The following is a 12,041-nucleotide window of genomic DNA, read 5'->3' on the forward strand; positions in this document are numbered from 1 at the left end:
GCTGAACTGTAACAGTTAAGGGAATCTCCAAGTCAGAGGCTGACCAAGAGACAACAAAACAAACTTCGTGACTGTACACAACAAGGAATACAAGTATAAGCCTGGCAACTATAATCTTGGAGAAGTTACTATGGACACAGAAGATTGCATCCTTCAATAAGTAAAAAAGCAATTCCTGAGGAGGGAGACAATCTGATTTCCAGAGTCACTGCATTATAATACTCAATGTTCAGTTCTCAAAAAATTACAAAGAAACGAAAATGTGGCTCATTCACAGGGGAAAAGAGGATTTAACAAAAACTATCCTTGAGGAAGCTCAGACATTAAAATTACTAGTCAGAGACATTAAATCACCTGTCCTAAATATGCTTGGTGAGCTAAAGGAAACCATGGAAAACAATGTATGAGCAAATGGGTGAATCGCAATAAAGGGATAGAAATTATAAAAACCAACTAGAAGTTCTGCAGCTGAAAAGCATAATAACTGAGAAGAAAAATGTACTAGAGAGGTTCAACAGCAGATTTGAGCAAGTAGAAGAATCAGTGCATGGGAAGATAAGGCAATAGAAGTAACTCTGTCTAGGGAACAGAAAGAGGTATGAAGAAAAATGAACTAGAGGTTCTTGTGGGACACCATTAAATGTACCAACATACATTTAATGAGAGTTCAGAAAAGGCAGAGATTTGAATAATGGTCCAGAACTTCCCAAATTTGTTGAAAGACATAAATCTCCATATCCAAGAAGCTCATTGAACTTCAAACAGGATAAACTCAAAGAGATCCATACCCAAATTTATTAGTCAAATTGTCAAAAGACAAAATCTTGAAAGCAGTAAGAAGCGATTCATTACACACAAGAGGTCCTCAAGATTAACAGCTGATTTATTATCAGAAACTAAGGAGTCTAGAAGGTAATAGGATGACATATTTAAAGTACTGAAAGAAGGCTGAGTGTGGTGGCTCACACCTGTAATTCTAGCACTTTGGGAGGCCAAGGTTGGCAGATCATCTGAAGTCAGGAGTTCGAGACCAACCTGGCCAACATGGTGAAACCTCTTTTCTACTAAAAATACAAAAATTAGCCAGGCATAGTGGCACATGCCTATAGTCCTGACTATTTGGAGGTTGAGCCAGGAGAATTGCTTGAACCCAGCAGACAGTGGTTGCAGTGAGCCAAGATCGTGCCACTGCACTCCAGCCTGGGCGGCAGAGCAAGACTCCATCTCAAAAAATATTCTCAAAATAAATAAAGTGCTGAAAGAAGAAGCAAAACATCCTTTAAGGATGAAGGAGAAATTAAGACATTCTCAGATAAAAGTTAAGGGAGTTTTATTAGTAGACCTGCCCTACAATAAATGGTAAAGGGAGTCCTTCCAGTTAAAATAAACGACAGTAACTTGAAGCCATATGAAAAACTAAAGAACACTGGTAGAGATAACTAACAGGTAGTTAGCAAAGCCAGTGTTATTGCACTTTGGGTTTGCGTAACTCATCCTTTTTTCTTATAATTTAAATGTAAAATTCATAAAGATATAAATCCACATTAATGAAAACAATGTATAAAGATATAATCTGTGACTGACAGTATAAAGAGGGAAGATATATAATAGCAGTGTATATTACTTAAATTCAGTTGATACTATTGAAACTAGATTGTTACATGTTTAAGATGTTACTTGTAATCCCAAAGGTAACCAGTAAGAAAATAAAAAGTATATAGGAAAGCAAAGAAGGGAATCAAAGTTGTACAAAAGTAAATCCTTAAAAAGCAGTAGTGTAGGAACTGAGGAATAAAAATCACAAGACATACAAAAAACAAACAGCTCAATGGCAGAAGTAAAGGTTTTCTCATTAATTACTATAAATATAAATGGGTTAAATTCTCCAATTAAAAAGCAGAGATTGTGCCAGATGCAGTGGCTTACACCTGTAATCCCAGCACTTTGGGAGGCTGAGATTGGAAATGGCTTGAGCCCCAGAGTTTGAGACCAGCATGGGCAACATGGTGAGATTCTGTCTCTAAAATTTTAAAATTAGCCAGGCATGGTGGTGTGCATCTGTGGTCCCAACTCTCAAGAGGCTGATGTGGGAAGATCACTTAAGCCCGGGAGGTCAAGCCTGTAGTGAGCTGTGATCCTGCCACTGCACTCCAGCCTAGACAACAGAGCAAGAGCAAGACCTGTCTCAGGAAAAAAAAAAAAAAAAGATTGGCAGAATGGATTTGTTAGAACTTGATCAATCTATATGCTGTGGAGAATTTTTTTATTTTTTTTTTTTTTTTTTTTTTTTTTTTTTTTTGAGACAGAGTTTCCCTCTTTCACCTAGTCTGGAGTGAAGTGGCATGATCTTGGCTCACTGCAACCTCTGCCCCTGGGTTCAGGCAATTCTCCTGCCTCAGTCTCCCAAGTAGCTGGGACTATAGGTGCCCGCCATCACACCCAGCTAATTTTTGTATTTTTAGTAGAGCTGGGGTTTTGCCATGTTGTCCAGGCTGGTCTCGAACTCCTGACCTCAGGTGATCCACCTGCCTTGGCCTCCCAAAGTGCTAGGATTACAGGTGTGAGCCACTACACCCAGCCTGTCGAGACAAATTTTATTTTATTTTAAGGTGGAATCTCACTCTGTTGCTTAGGATGGAGTGTAGTGGTGCAGTCTCAGCTCACTGCAACCTCCGCCTCCCAGGTTCAAGCAATTCTCCTGCCTCAGCCTCCTGAGTAGCTGGGATTACAGGTATCTACCGACACACCTGGCTAATTTTTTTTTTTTTTTTTTTTTTTTTGTATTTTTGGTAGAGACAGGGTTTTACCATGTTGGCCAGGCTGGTTTCGAACTCCTGACCTTAAGTGACCCACCCGCTTTGGCCTCCCAAAGTGCTAGGATTACAGGCGTGAGCCACTGCACCTGGCTGAGACAAATTTTGAATACAAAGATACAAAAAGGTTGGAAGTAAAAGGTTGGAAAAAGTTATTCCATGAAAATAGAACAATGGCTATAGTATTATCAGACAAGAGATTTTAAGTCAAAACAGTAACAAGGCCAGGATACACTGACAAAAGCTTCAACTTGTCAAGATATAACAATTGTATACACATACACACTTAAAACACCCAAAATATATGAAGCAAAAATGGACGTAATTGAATGAGAAATACACAACTGGAGATTTCAATACCTCATTTCCAATAATGGATAAGAACAACCAAACAGAAAATCTATAAGGAAAGAGGACTTGAGCAATACTATAAACCAATTAGACTGAGCAGACATATACACAACACTCAAACCAGCAGCAGCAGACTACACATTCTTCTCAAGTGTACATGGAACATTTTCCAGGATAGACCATATGTTAGGCCATAAAGGAAGTCTTAATTTTTTTTTTTTTTTTTAAGACGGAATTATTGCTGTTGTTGCCCAGGCTGGAGTGCAGTGGTGCAGTCTTGGCTCACTGCAACCTCCGCCTCCCAGGTGCAAGTGCTTCTCCTGCCTCAGCCTCCCGAGTAGGTGGGATTACAGCACCTGCCACCACTCCTGGCTAATTTTTGTATTTTTAGTAGAGATGGGGTGTTACCATGTTAAGCAGGTTGCTCTTGAACTCCTGACCTCAGGTGATCTCCCTGCCTTGGCTTCCCAAAGTGCTGGGATTATAGGTATGAGCCACAGTGCCCAGCAATAAATTGTTAAAAATTGAAATTATACAAAGTATCATTCCAACGACAATAGGATAAAATTATAAATCCATAGAAGAAAAACTGGAACACTCATGAATATGTGGAAGTTAACGCACTCTTTTCTTTTTCACGTCAGATAGTTAACGTGCCAACATAACAGGGTTTGAGGATGACACACCTCACACACGTGCGTGAACACCCCATCATGTTCATCAACTACAAAAGGATCTTAACACTCTTCCCCTCCCTGAATCCAGACGGAGTCTTGCTCCGTCACCCAGGCTGGGGTGCAGTGGCATGATCTCAGCTCACCGCAACCTCCGCCTCCCAGGTTCAAGCAATTCTCCTGTCTCAGCCTCCTGAGTAGCTAGGATTATAGGCGTGCACCACCACGCCTGGTTAATTTTTGTATTTTTTTTAGTAGAGAGGGGGTTTCACCATGTTGGCCAGCCTGGTCTTGAACTCCTGGCCTCATGATCCACCTGCCTCGGCTTCCCAAAGTGCTGAGATTACAGGCGAAAGCCATTGTGCCCAGCCTTAACACACTCTTAAACAACCAGTGGGTCTAAAAAGAAGTCACAAGGGAGATTAGAAGATGCCTTGAGACAATGAAAACAAAAACACAGCATCCCAAAACTTACAGCATGCAGTGAATCGAAAGCAGTGCTTGGGGGAAATTTATAGCTGTAAATGACTACATTAAAAAAGCAGAAAGATCTCAAATCAACAACTTACCTGCACACATTAAGGAATTAGAAAAAGAGCGAACTAAACCCAAAGCTAGCAGAATGAAGGAAATAATAAAGATTATAGCAGAGATAAACGAAATAGAAAACAGAAAAAGAGAAAATCAGCAAAACCAAAAACTGGTTCTTTCTAAATAACTAAATTGACAATACTTTAACTAGGTCAACAAAGAAGAGACAAGACTCAAATTACTAAAATTTGGAATGAAACTGGGAACATTCCTACCACCTTTACAGAAATAAAAAGGATTAGAAGAGAATGCACCATTGCATGCCAGCAACATACAATGGAATATTATTCAGTCATAAAAAGTCCAGGTGCAATGGCTCATGCCTGTAATCCCAGCACTTTGTGAGGCCAAGGTGGGTGGATCACTTGAGGTCAGGAGTTCAAGACCAGTCTGACCAACATGGTAAAACCCCACCTCTACTAAAAATACAAAATTAGCCAGGTATGGTGGTGAGCCCCTGTAATCCCAGCTACTTGGGAGGCTGAGGCAGGAGAATTGCTTAAACTCGGGAGGCAGAGGTTGCAGTGAGCCAAGATTGTGCCACTGCACTCCAGCCTGGGCAACAAGAGGGAAACTCTGCTTCCAAAAAAAAAAAAGTTTGGCGTGCTGACACATGCTACAACATGGATGAACTTTGAAAACATTACAATCCCACTTATGAGAAACATCTTCAATAGGCAAACTCATGGAGACAGAAAGGATAGAGGTTACCAGGGGTTGCAGGGAGGGGAAATGAGGAGTTAGCTAATGGATACAGAGCTTCTATTTGGGGTGATGAAAAAAATTTTGGAAATATAGAGTGGTGATGGTCGCCCAACAGTGAATCGAACTAATGCCACTCAATTCTACTCTTAAAAACAGTTAAATTAGCATAAGTTATGTTATATATGTTTTACCACAATTAAAAAAAATAGTATCTGCAAGGACCATTTCCTAGTCCAGGTTAGTGGTTGCCTTTCTACAGCTTTAGGGGAAGAGGAGCATTTTCTGCTTGTCTTGCTGAGGTTTCTTTTGACCAATTAGGAACTTGTGGATTTCAGGTCTAACTCTGGAATTTAGTCAGCACGAAGAGAAATTATAAACAGAGAAAATGTACAATATGGAAAGCGGGGGAAAAGCTGAAGGAAGAGTGTTAGCCAGTGTACGGGCAGGACTTTGCCCCCTCAGTCCCCTCTAGAGGCCTGTGGTCCATGCTTTTTGTTAGATGGGAATCCTTGCTCCTAACCATAGATTTCTATTGCCTGTGTGTTTTCTGTCTGGGGGAAGACTTGTGACGCTGTGTTAGGGCTACAGTCGGCCTCATTCCATCAGCATTCCTGCCCACAGTGCTCACGTCACAAGGCCATGGTGAGGTCAGGCTGGTCAAGTGCTCAGTGCAGTGCCTGTGCTCGAACCCGGAAGAGATGTGGGTAGTCCTGACTCTACCCTCTGCCCCGACATCTCTGCCAGAGCCACTGGGCACCCCCTAGGGGCCCCCCACCCAGCACCCGCCACCCAGTACCCTTGGCATCCTCTGCTTCTGACCTTCCAGAGTGATGTGTTATTCTAGCGTCTACCTGTGAACCAGGACGCCAGCATTCCTACAACCCTTTGTGTGACTGATGTCGTCCAGAAACACCTTGGAAAGCCCCAGCCCCTCTGCCCTGCACGCTGTGGCCACTCGTCCTGCTGGAGCCTCATGAATGCCCAGTGAGTGCTGATTCCTGCCAGCAAAAGACCTCCATCGTCTCCCCTGATGGCCAAGGTGAAGCCCAGGGCCGGGTGGTGCTGAGGTCCAGTCTCAGGTGATCACCAATTTACGGACTGAGTCGTGTTGTTACTGACCCATCCTAAAAGGGTAGCTGGGCCCTGAGCCTTTAGAGCTTGTAGCCCCCTGGGGTGACTGTATTCTTTGTCCACAGCCTGGGATTTGGTTATGTCCTGGTGGGGGGTGGGGGTGTTAAACATGAGACACAGGAGCTGGGGTTGGGGGAAGAGGGAGGCCACTGAGACTGAGGATCCACAAGCACAGAAGGCCACAGCCTTACAATGAAGCGCTGAAACACTTACCCTGTGACAGTCAACATGCGCTGGCCCAAGCTCACTCCAGTGCTCGTCCAGGCTTCCTGGGATTGGTAGTCAGCAGGACCCCAGACAGCCTCCAGCCTGCCCTTGTATTTTCAACTTCATTCTCTGGAGTCTGTAATGGCAAGAGCCAGATGGATTGCAGGTGACTCTGAGTTGTCCCCTCCCTCTCAAGAGCTGCAGGCATCTCCCAGACACACAGCAGGGCTCACCTCTGCCATAGAGGCTTTTTTTTTTTTTTTTTTGAGACGGAGTCTTGCTCTGTCGCCCGGGCTGGAGTGCAGTGGCCGGATCTCAGCTCACTGCAAGCTCCGCCTCCCGGGTTCACGCCATTCTCCTGCTTCAGCCTCCGGAGTAGCTGGGACTACAGGCGCCCGCCACCACACCAGGCTAGAGTTTTGTATTTTTAGTAGAGACGGGGTTTCACTGTGTTAGCCAGGATGGTCTCGATCTCCTGACCTCGTGATCCGCCCGCCTCGGCCTCCCAAAGTGCTGGGATTACAGGCTTGAGCCACCGCGCCCTGCCTCATAGAGGCTTTTAAAGTCCATTTTCTGTTGCTTATAACAGAATACCTACAACTGGGTAATTTATAAAGCAAAGGAATTTCTCACAATTATGAAGGCTGAGAAGTCCAAGGTTGAGGTGTTACAGGATGGAAGGTCTTGGCTGTGAGTTGTCCAGGTTATTGGTGTGTTGAACAAAGAAGTGAACAAAACTCACAAAGTAACCAAAGAACGAAGCAATGACAGACAAAACAGGCCAGTCGCAGTGGCTCACATCTGTAATCCCAGCACTTTGGGAGGCCGAGGTACCTGAGGTCAGGAGTTCAAGACCAGCCTTGCCAACATGGTGAAACCCCGTCTCTACTAAAAATACAAAAAAATTAGCTGGGCATGGTAGCCAGCACCTGTAATCCCAGCTACTTGGGAGGCTGAGGCAGGAGAATCACTTGAACCCAGGAGGCAGAGTTTAGAGTGAGCCCAAATTGTGCCATTGCACTCTAGCCTGAGCAATGAGTGTGACACTCCGTCTAAAAAAAAAAACAAAAACCAAAACGACGACAACAAAAAACAAAAGAACAACTTACCATAAGCACAGATTGATTGAAGAAGCGAACGTACAACCCACAGGGTGGGAGCAGGCCCGAACAAATGGCTCAAGAGCTTCCTGATTGCAACGCTTCTCAGGATTTTCATAAAGAACACCCCAGATGCCCTTTAGAGGCCTCCAATTGGTTATAGCCTATGAGTGATTAGCCTGGGACCAATCAAAGGCTGAAGTGGGTTGGCCCACAGTCAATCAGAGGCTGAAGTGGAAGCTCCTGACTTGTTATCACAGGAGTGAGGATGTGGCCTGTGTGCTCCCCAATTCTGCCTAGAACTGGCTGCACCTGCTGTTCTCTGGCTTATGTGAACTGGCTGCACCTGCTGTTCTCCGGCTTATGTGAACTGGCTGCACCTGCTGTTCTCTGGCTTTTGTGAACTGACTGCACCTGCTGTTCCGTTGCTTCCGCCCTAACCCTTGGCTTCCCTCATTCCCTCTCCTCCTGCCTCAGAGAGGCTGCATCCGGTGAGGGCCTTGCTGGTGAGTACTCTGGTGTCCCGAGGCGGTACTGGGCATCACGTGGTGAGGATGCTGAGCCTGCTCACGTGCTAGCTCTAGTCTCTCTTCCTCTTACAAAGCCACCAGCTACCTTCCCATGATGACCCATTAACCATGAATCCATGAATGGATGAATCCATTTACGGGGGCAGGGCCCTCATGATCCAATCACCTCTTAAAGGCAGCACGTCTCAATACTGCCACATTGGGGATTAAATTTCAGCATGAGTTTTGGCGGGGACAAGCATTCAAACCAAAGCCGAGGCAAAGTGGGTGCAGCCCAGAGGTGGAACACACCTGGATCCCCGCAGCCCATCCCTTCTGACGTGGCCTGGCCATCCAGGGATGTGATTTTCTGAACGACAGGCATGACTGTGCTTTCTCTCAACAAGAGACAGGTGCCAGTCCTGAGGGCTGGGAAGAGGCACTCGAGTCCCAGGGGTTTCTCCCACAGTGCTGGAGGCTCCTGAGAGCTGACCCCACAGGTAAAAACACAGTAATCCCTGTGGGTACCAGTGCAGCCAAGGAAGGGACACATCATTGCATCCTCGGGCTTCTGTTGCCCAAGAGAACAGGGGCAGTCGCTGGGAGAGGCCCACATGGCCGGGCAGTTCTATCTCACTCAGTCTTTGACAGGGAGTCTCCTTTTTAGGCCAGAGACCCCTCGACCAACCCAGGAAGACCAGGTGGCCAAAGTGGTCACAGCCAGCCAGGGTGTCCCCTGCCTCTCCAGGGTACAGGGTTCATCCCGGCTCAGCTCTGCTGCATGAGGCCGCGGGACTTGTCGACCCTGAGACTTATTCTCCCACCTGTAGGCTGGAGGGACAGAGAGAGTGGATAGCTGGTCCTTGGGTGCTGCTGCCCTCCGCCGCGGAGCCCTCCCAGGCGAAGTTGCTCAGGATTCCAGAATCTTCTCTCATCTGAGCCCCACCCTGCCCCACAGTGCTTGCTTAGAAGGTGGATGAGGACTGGGGAAGAAGATCTCCAACGTTGTTGCGAGAACTGGCTTTGGAGTCAGGTTTCTGGGTTCAAATCCTTGCTCTGAGTGACCCTGGGCACGTGATGCCCTCTCAGGGCCTCATTTGCCCTCTGAATATCTATAAATGTCTAAAATGAGGGTGTGCACAGTACCCAGCTCACAAGGCCATGGTGAGGTCAGGCTGGCCAGCTGCTCGGTGATGTGCCTGGGCTTGGAGCCAGCAGAGGCAGGAGTGCTTCCTAACTCTGCCTTCTGCCCTCTGCCCGTTGCCCCGTCAACTCTGCCAGAGCCATTGGGCACCCCCCCCCAACAGAGGCCCTCCACCCAGCGCCTACTGCCCAGCACCCTCCCCATCCTCTGCTTCCAACCTTCTGGAGTGATGTGTGATTCTTTCTTTGACTTGGATCCGGCTGGAGGAGCAGAATCCCCTTCTTTTCCCAGGTGGGTTCCCAAGACCCCAGTCAGAACACAGACTTTACTCCCTGCACCCAGAGGATGTGGGTGTGGCTGGGCTCCCCTAGTCCAGAGGAGGCCACAGCCTCCCTCTCTGACTGCAGCTGCCACCAGGCCCTCCCACCATTTGGGACAGAATCTAGCCCCTGGGTGCCAGCAGCCTGGTTTCATTCAGGGAAGGGCAGGCTCTGGAGTGACCTGTGCCTGACTCCCACTCCTGGGCCTGCCAATCAACTTCCCTGGGCCCGCCTCCTCCACTCGAAAGTGAGGATGCCACCATCGACGTCCGGGAGTCTGGGGATTGTGCGAGATGGTGGGGTCACAGGTTGGGCCCCCACCTGGTGCTGTAAGGGTAACTGAGGGCCACTCCTTCCTGCAGCTTAGCCCTGGGAGCAAAAAAAGACTCCAGACAGGGAAATGAGGTTTTATTCAGGAAGAGCTAAAGACGGGAGGGGAGCCCCTGGGGTCCCACCGTTGCGGCCTCTTGAGACCAAGGCTCGTGGGACGCTAGAAGCCAATGACTGCAGGCATCTGAGCTCCTTTGGAGTCACCTGTGGGGGGCACAGGGGCGGCCTCAGAGTCACCCGTAGTGGGGATGGGGGAAGCCTTGGAGTCACCCAAGGTGGGCACAGGGGCGGCCTCAGAGTCACTTGTGAGGGGCACAGGGGTGTCCTGAGAGTCACCCATTGCGGGCACGGGGGCAGACTCAGAGTCACCTGTGGCGGGGACAGGGAATTCCAGAGCAGGCCGGCCAACATGGTGAAATCCTGTCGCTATTAAAAATATAAAAATTAGGTCAGGCGCAGTGGCTCATGCCAGTAATCCCAGCACTTTGGGAGGCCAAGGCGGGCGGATCACGAGGTCAGGAGATCGAGACCATCCTGGCTAACACGGTGAAACCCCGTCTCTACTAAAAAATACAAAAAACTAGCCGGGCGAGGTGGTGGGCGCCTGTAGTCCCAGCTACTCGGGAGGCTGAGGCAGGAGAATGGCATAAACCCGGGAGGCGGAGCTTGCAGTGAGCTGGGATCACGCCACTGCACACTCCAGCCTGGGCGACAGAGCGAGACTCCGTCTCAAAAAAAAAGATCAGGCCACTGGACCCCAGCCTGGGTGATGGGAGATAAGAGCGAACTCTGTCTCAAAAAAAAAAAAAAGTCGTAGGTCAGTTTCTACATCTGCATATTAAAAAAACCCCAAAGTTCTAACTGACTGTGTATCGGTAGATGGCCTAACCATAGTGTTACTCAAAGGACCTGGAAGCACAATTGTTTATTCTGTGGGAGAATTTACGGAGAATGAGCAAATCGATCTTAAATGATGCTTAGTAGTCTTCATATTTTATTATATATTACTTTATATAATTTATAATTTGTTATTTAAATTCATGTACTTTAAATATAACTTATATGATTTATTGCAATATATATTGCAATACCTTATATTTCAAAACTAGCATATGTATGTTATAGGACAAAGAACATAAACAATGACTCTGGTGCTGTCAGGAACCCAGACTTTTAGCATAGGCAGAAAAAGAAACAGGTGTAAAATCAGAGAAGTAAAACCTGACAATCTTACAACTGGGAAATGCCTGCAGGAATTCATACTTTTTAAATTATTATTATTATTATTATTATTTGAGATCGTGTCTTGCTCTGTCACCCGGGCTGGAGTGCAGTGGTGCGAGCTCAGTTCACTGCAACCTCCGCCTCCCGAGCTCAAGCGATTCTTCTCCCTCAGCTGGGACCTCAGGTGCGTGCCACCACACCTGGCTAATTTTTTGTATTTTTAGTAGAGATGGGGTTTCACCATGTTGGCCAGGCTAGTTTCGAACTCCTGACCTCAAGTGATCCTCCTGCCTCAGCCTCCCAAAGTGCTAGGAATACAGGTGTGAGCTACTGTGTCCGGCCTCATACTTCATTTTTTTTTATTGGTTAAAAAAAATACTTATTTCCTGGCTCTGTCTCTTCCAAAACCCTAGCAGTAAAGAAATCCCAGGAGCAAGCACCACCCCTGGTGACCAGATTGGGGTCTCTAAACAGCATGTTCACAGTGATGAAGGAGTGCACCCTGGGGAAATGGCTGGCCCGGGTCCATGGCAGGAAATGCCAGGGAGGGGCTGGAGTCTGCAGCATCGTGGTGGCTGTAAGTAAGGAAGGTGTCCAAGAACCAAGGGTTGTGTCAAAGGACTACAGAGACCAACCTGAGGCCGCCTCTGGCCAAAGACACACGAGCTGGGCATGAAAAAGCAAGCCTGCAACTGACAGGCTGATCGCGCAACTTAGCCTTGGGAGCAAAGAAACACGCCAGACAGGGAAATGAGGTTTTATTCAGGAAGAGCTAAAGACGGGAGGGGAGCCCCTGGGGTCCCACCCTTGCGGCCTCTTAAGACCAAGGCTCATGGGACACTAGAAACTAATGACTGCAGGCATCTGAGCTCCCTTGGAGTCATCTGTCGGGGCCACAGGGGGGGCCTCAGAGTCACCAGTTGGGGGCACGGGGGCGGCCTC

At 47.3% G+C, this 12,041-nt stretch overlaps 1 protein-coding gene and 1 pseudogene across 1 annotated transcript in view; both read right to left on the reverse strand.

The window, feature by feature from the left end:
- Nucleotides 1–3,802: 3,802 nt before the first annotated feature.
- LOC111524016 lies at nucleotides 3,803–3,900 on the reverse strand (annotated as a pseudogene).
- Nucleotides 3,901–11,841: 7,941 nt separating this feature from the next.
- The window catches only part of CEL (carboxyl ester lipase), a 10,771-nt gene continuing 10,571 nt past the window's right edge, over nucleotides 11,842–12,041 (reverse strand). Inside the window, 2 exon segments of the mRNA XM_023188972.3 lie at nucleotides 11,842–12,036; nucleotides 12,038–12,041. The exon segment at nucleotides 12,038–12,041 is cut by the window's right edge and continues 278 nt beyond it. Coding sequence (XP_023044740.2) covers nucleotides 11,940–12,036; nucleotides 12,038–12,041 — 101 coding nt within the window. The 3' untranslated portion in view covers nucleotides 11,842–11,939.

Source organism: Piliocolobus tephrosceles, chromosome 14, assembly GCF_002776525.5.
Source record: "Piliocolobus tephrosceles isolate RC106 chromosome 14, ASM277652v3, whole genome shotgun sequence".
NCBI lineage: Eukaryota > Metazoa > Chordata > Mammalia > Primates > Cercopithecidae > Piliocolobus > Piliocolobus tephrosceles.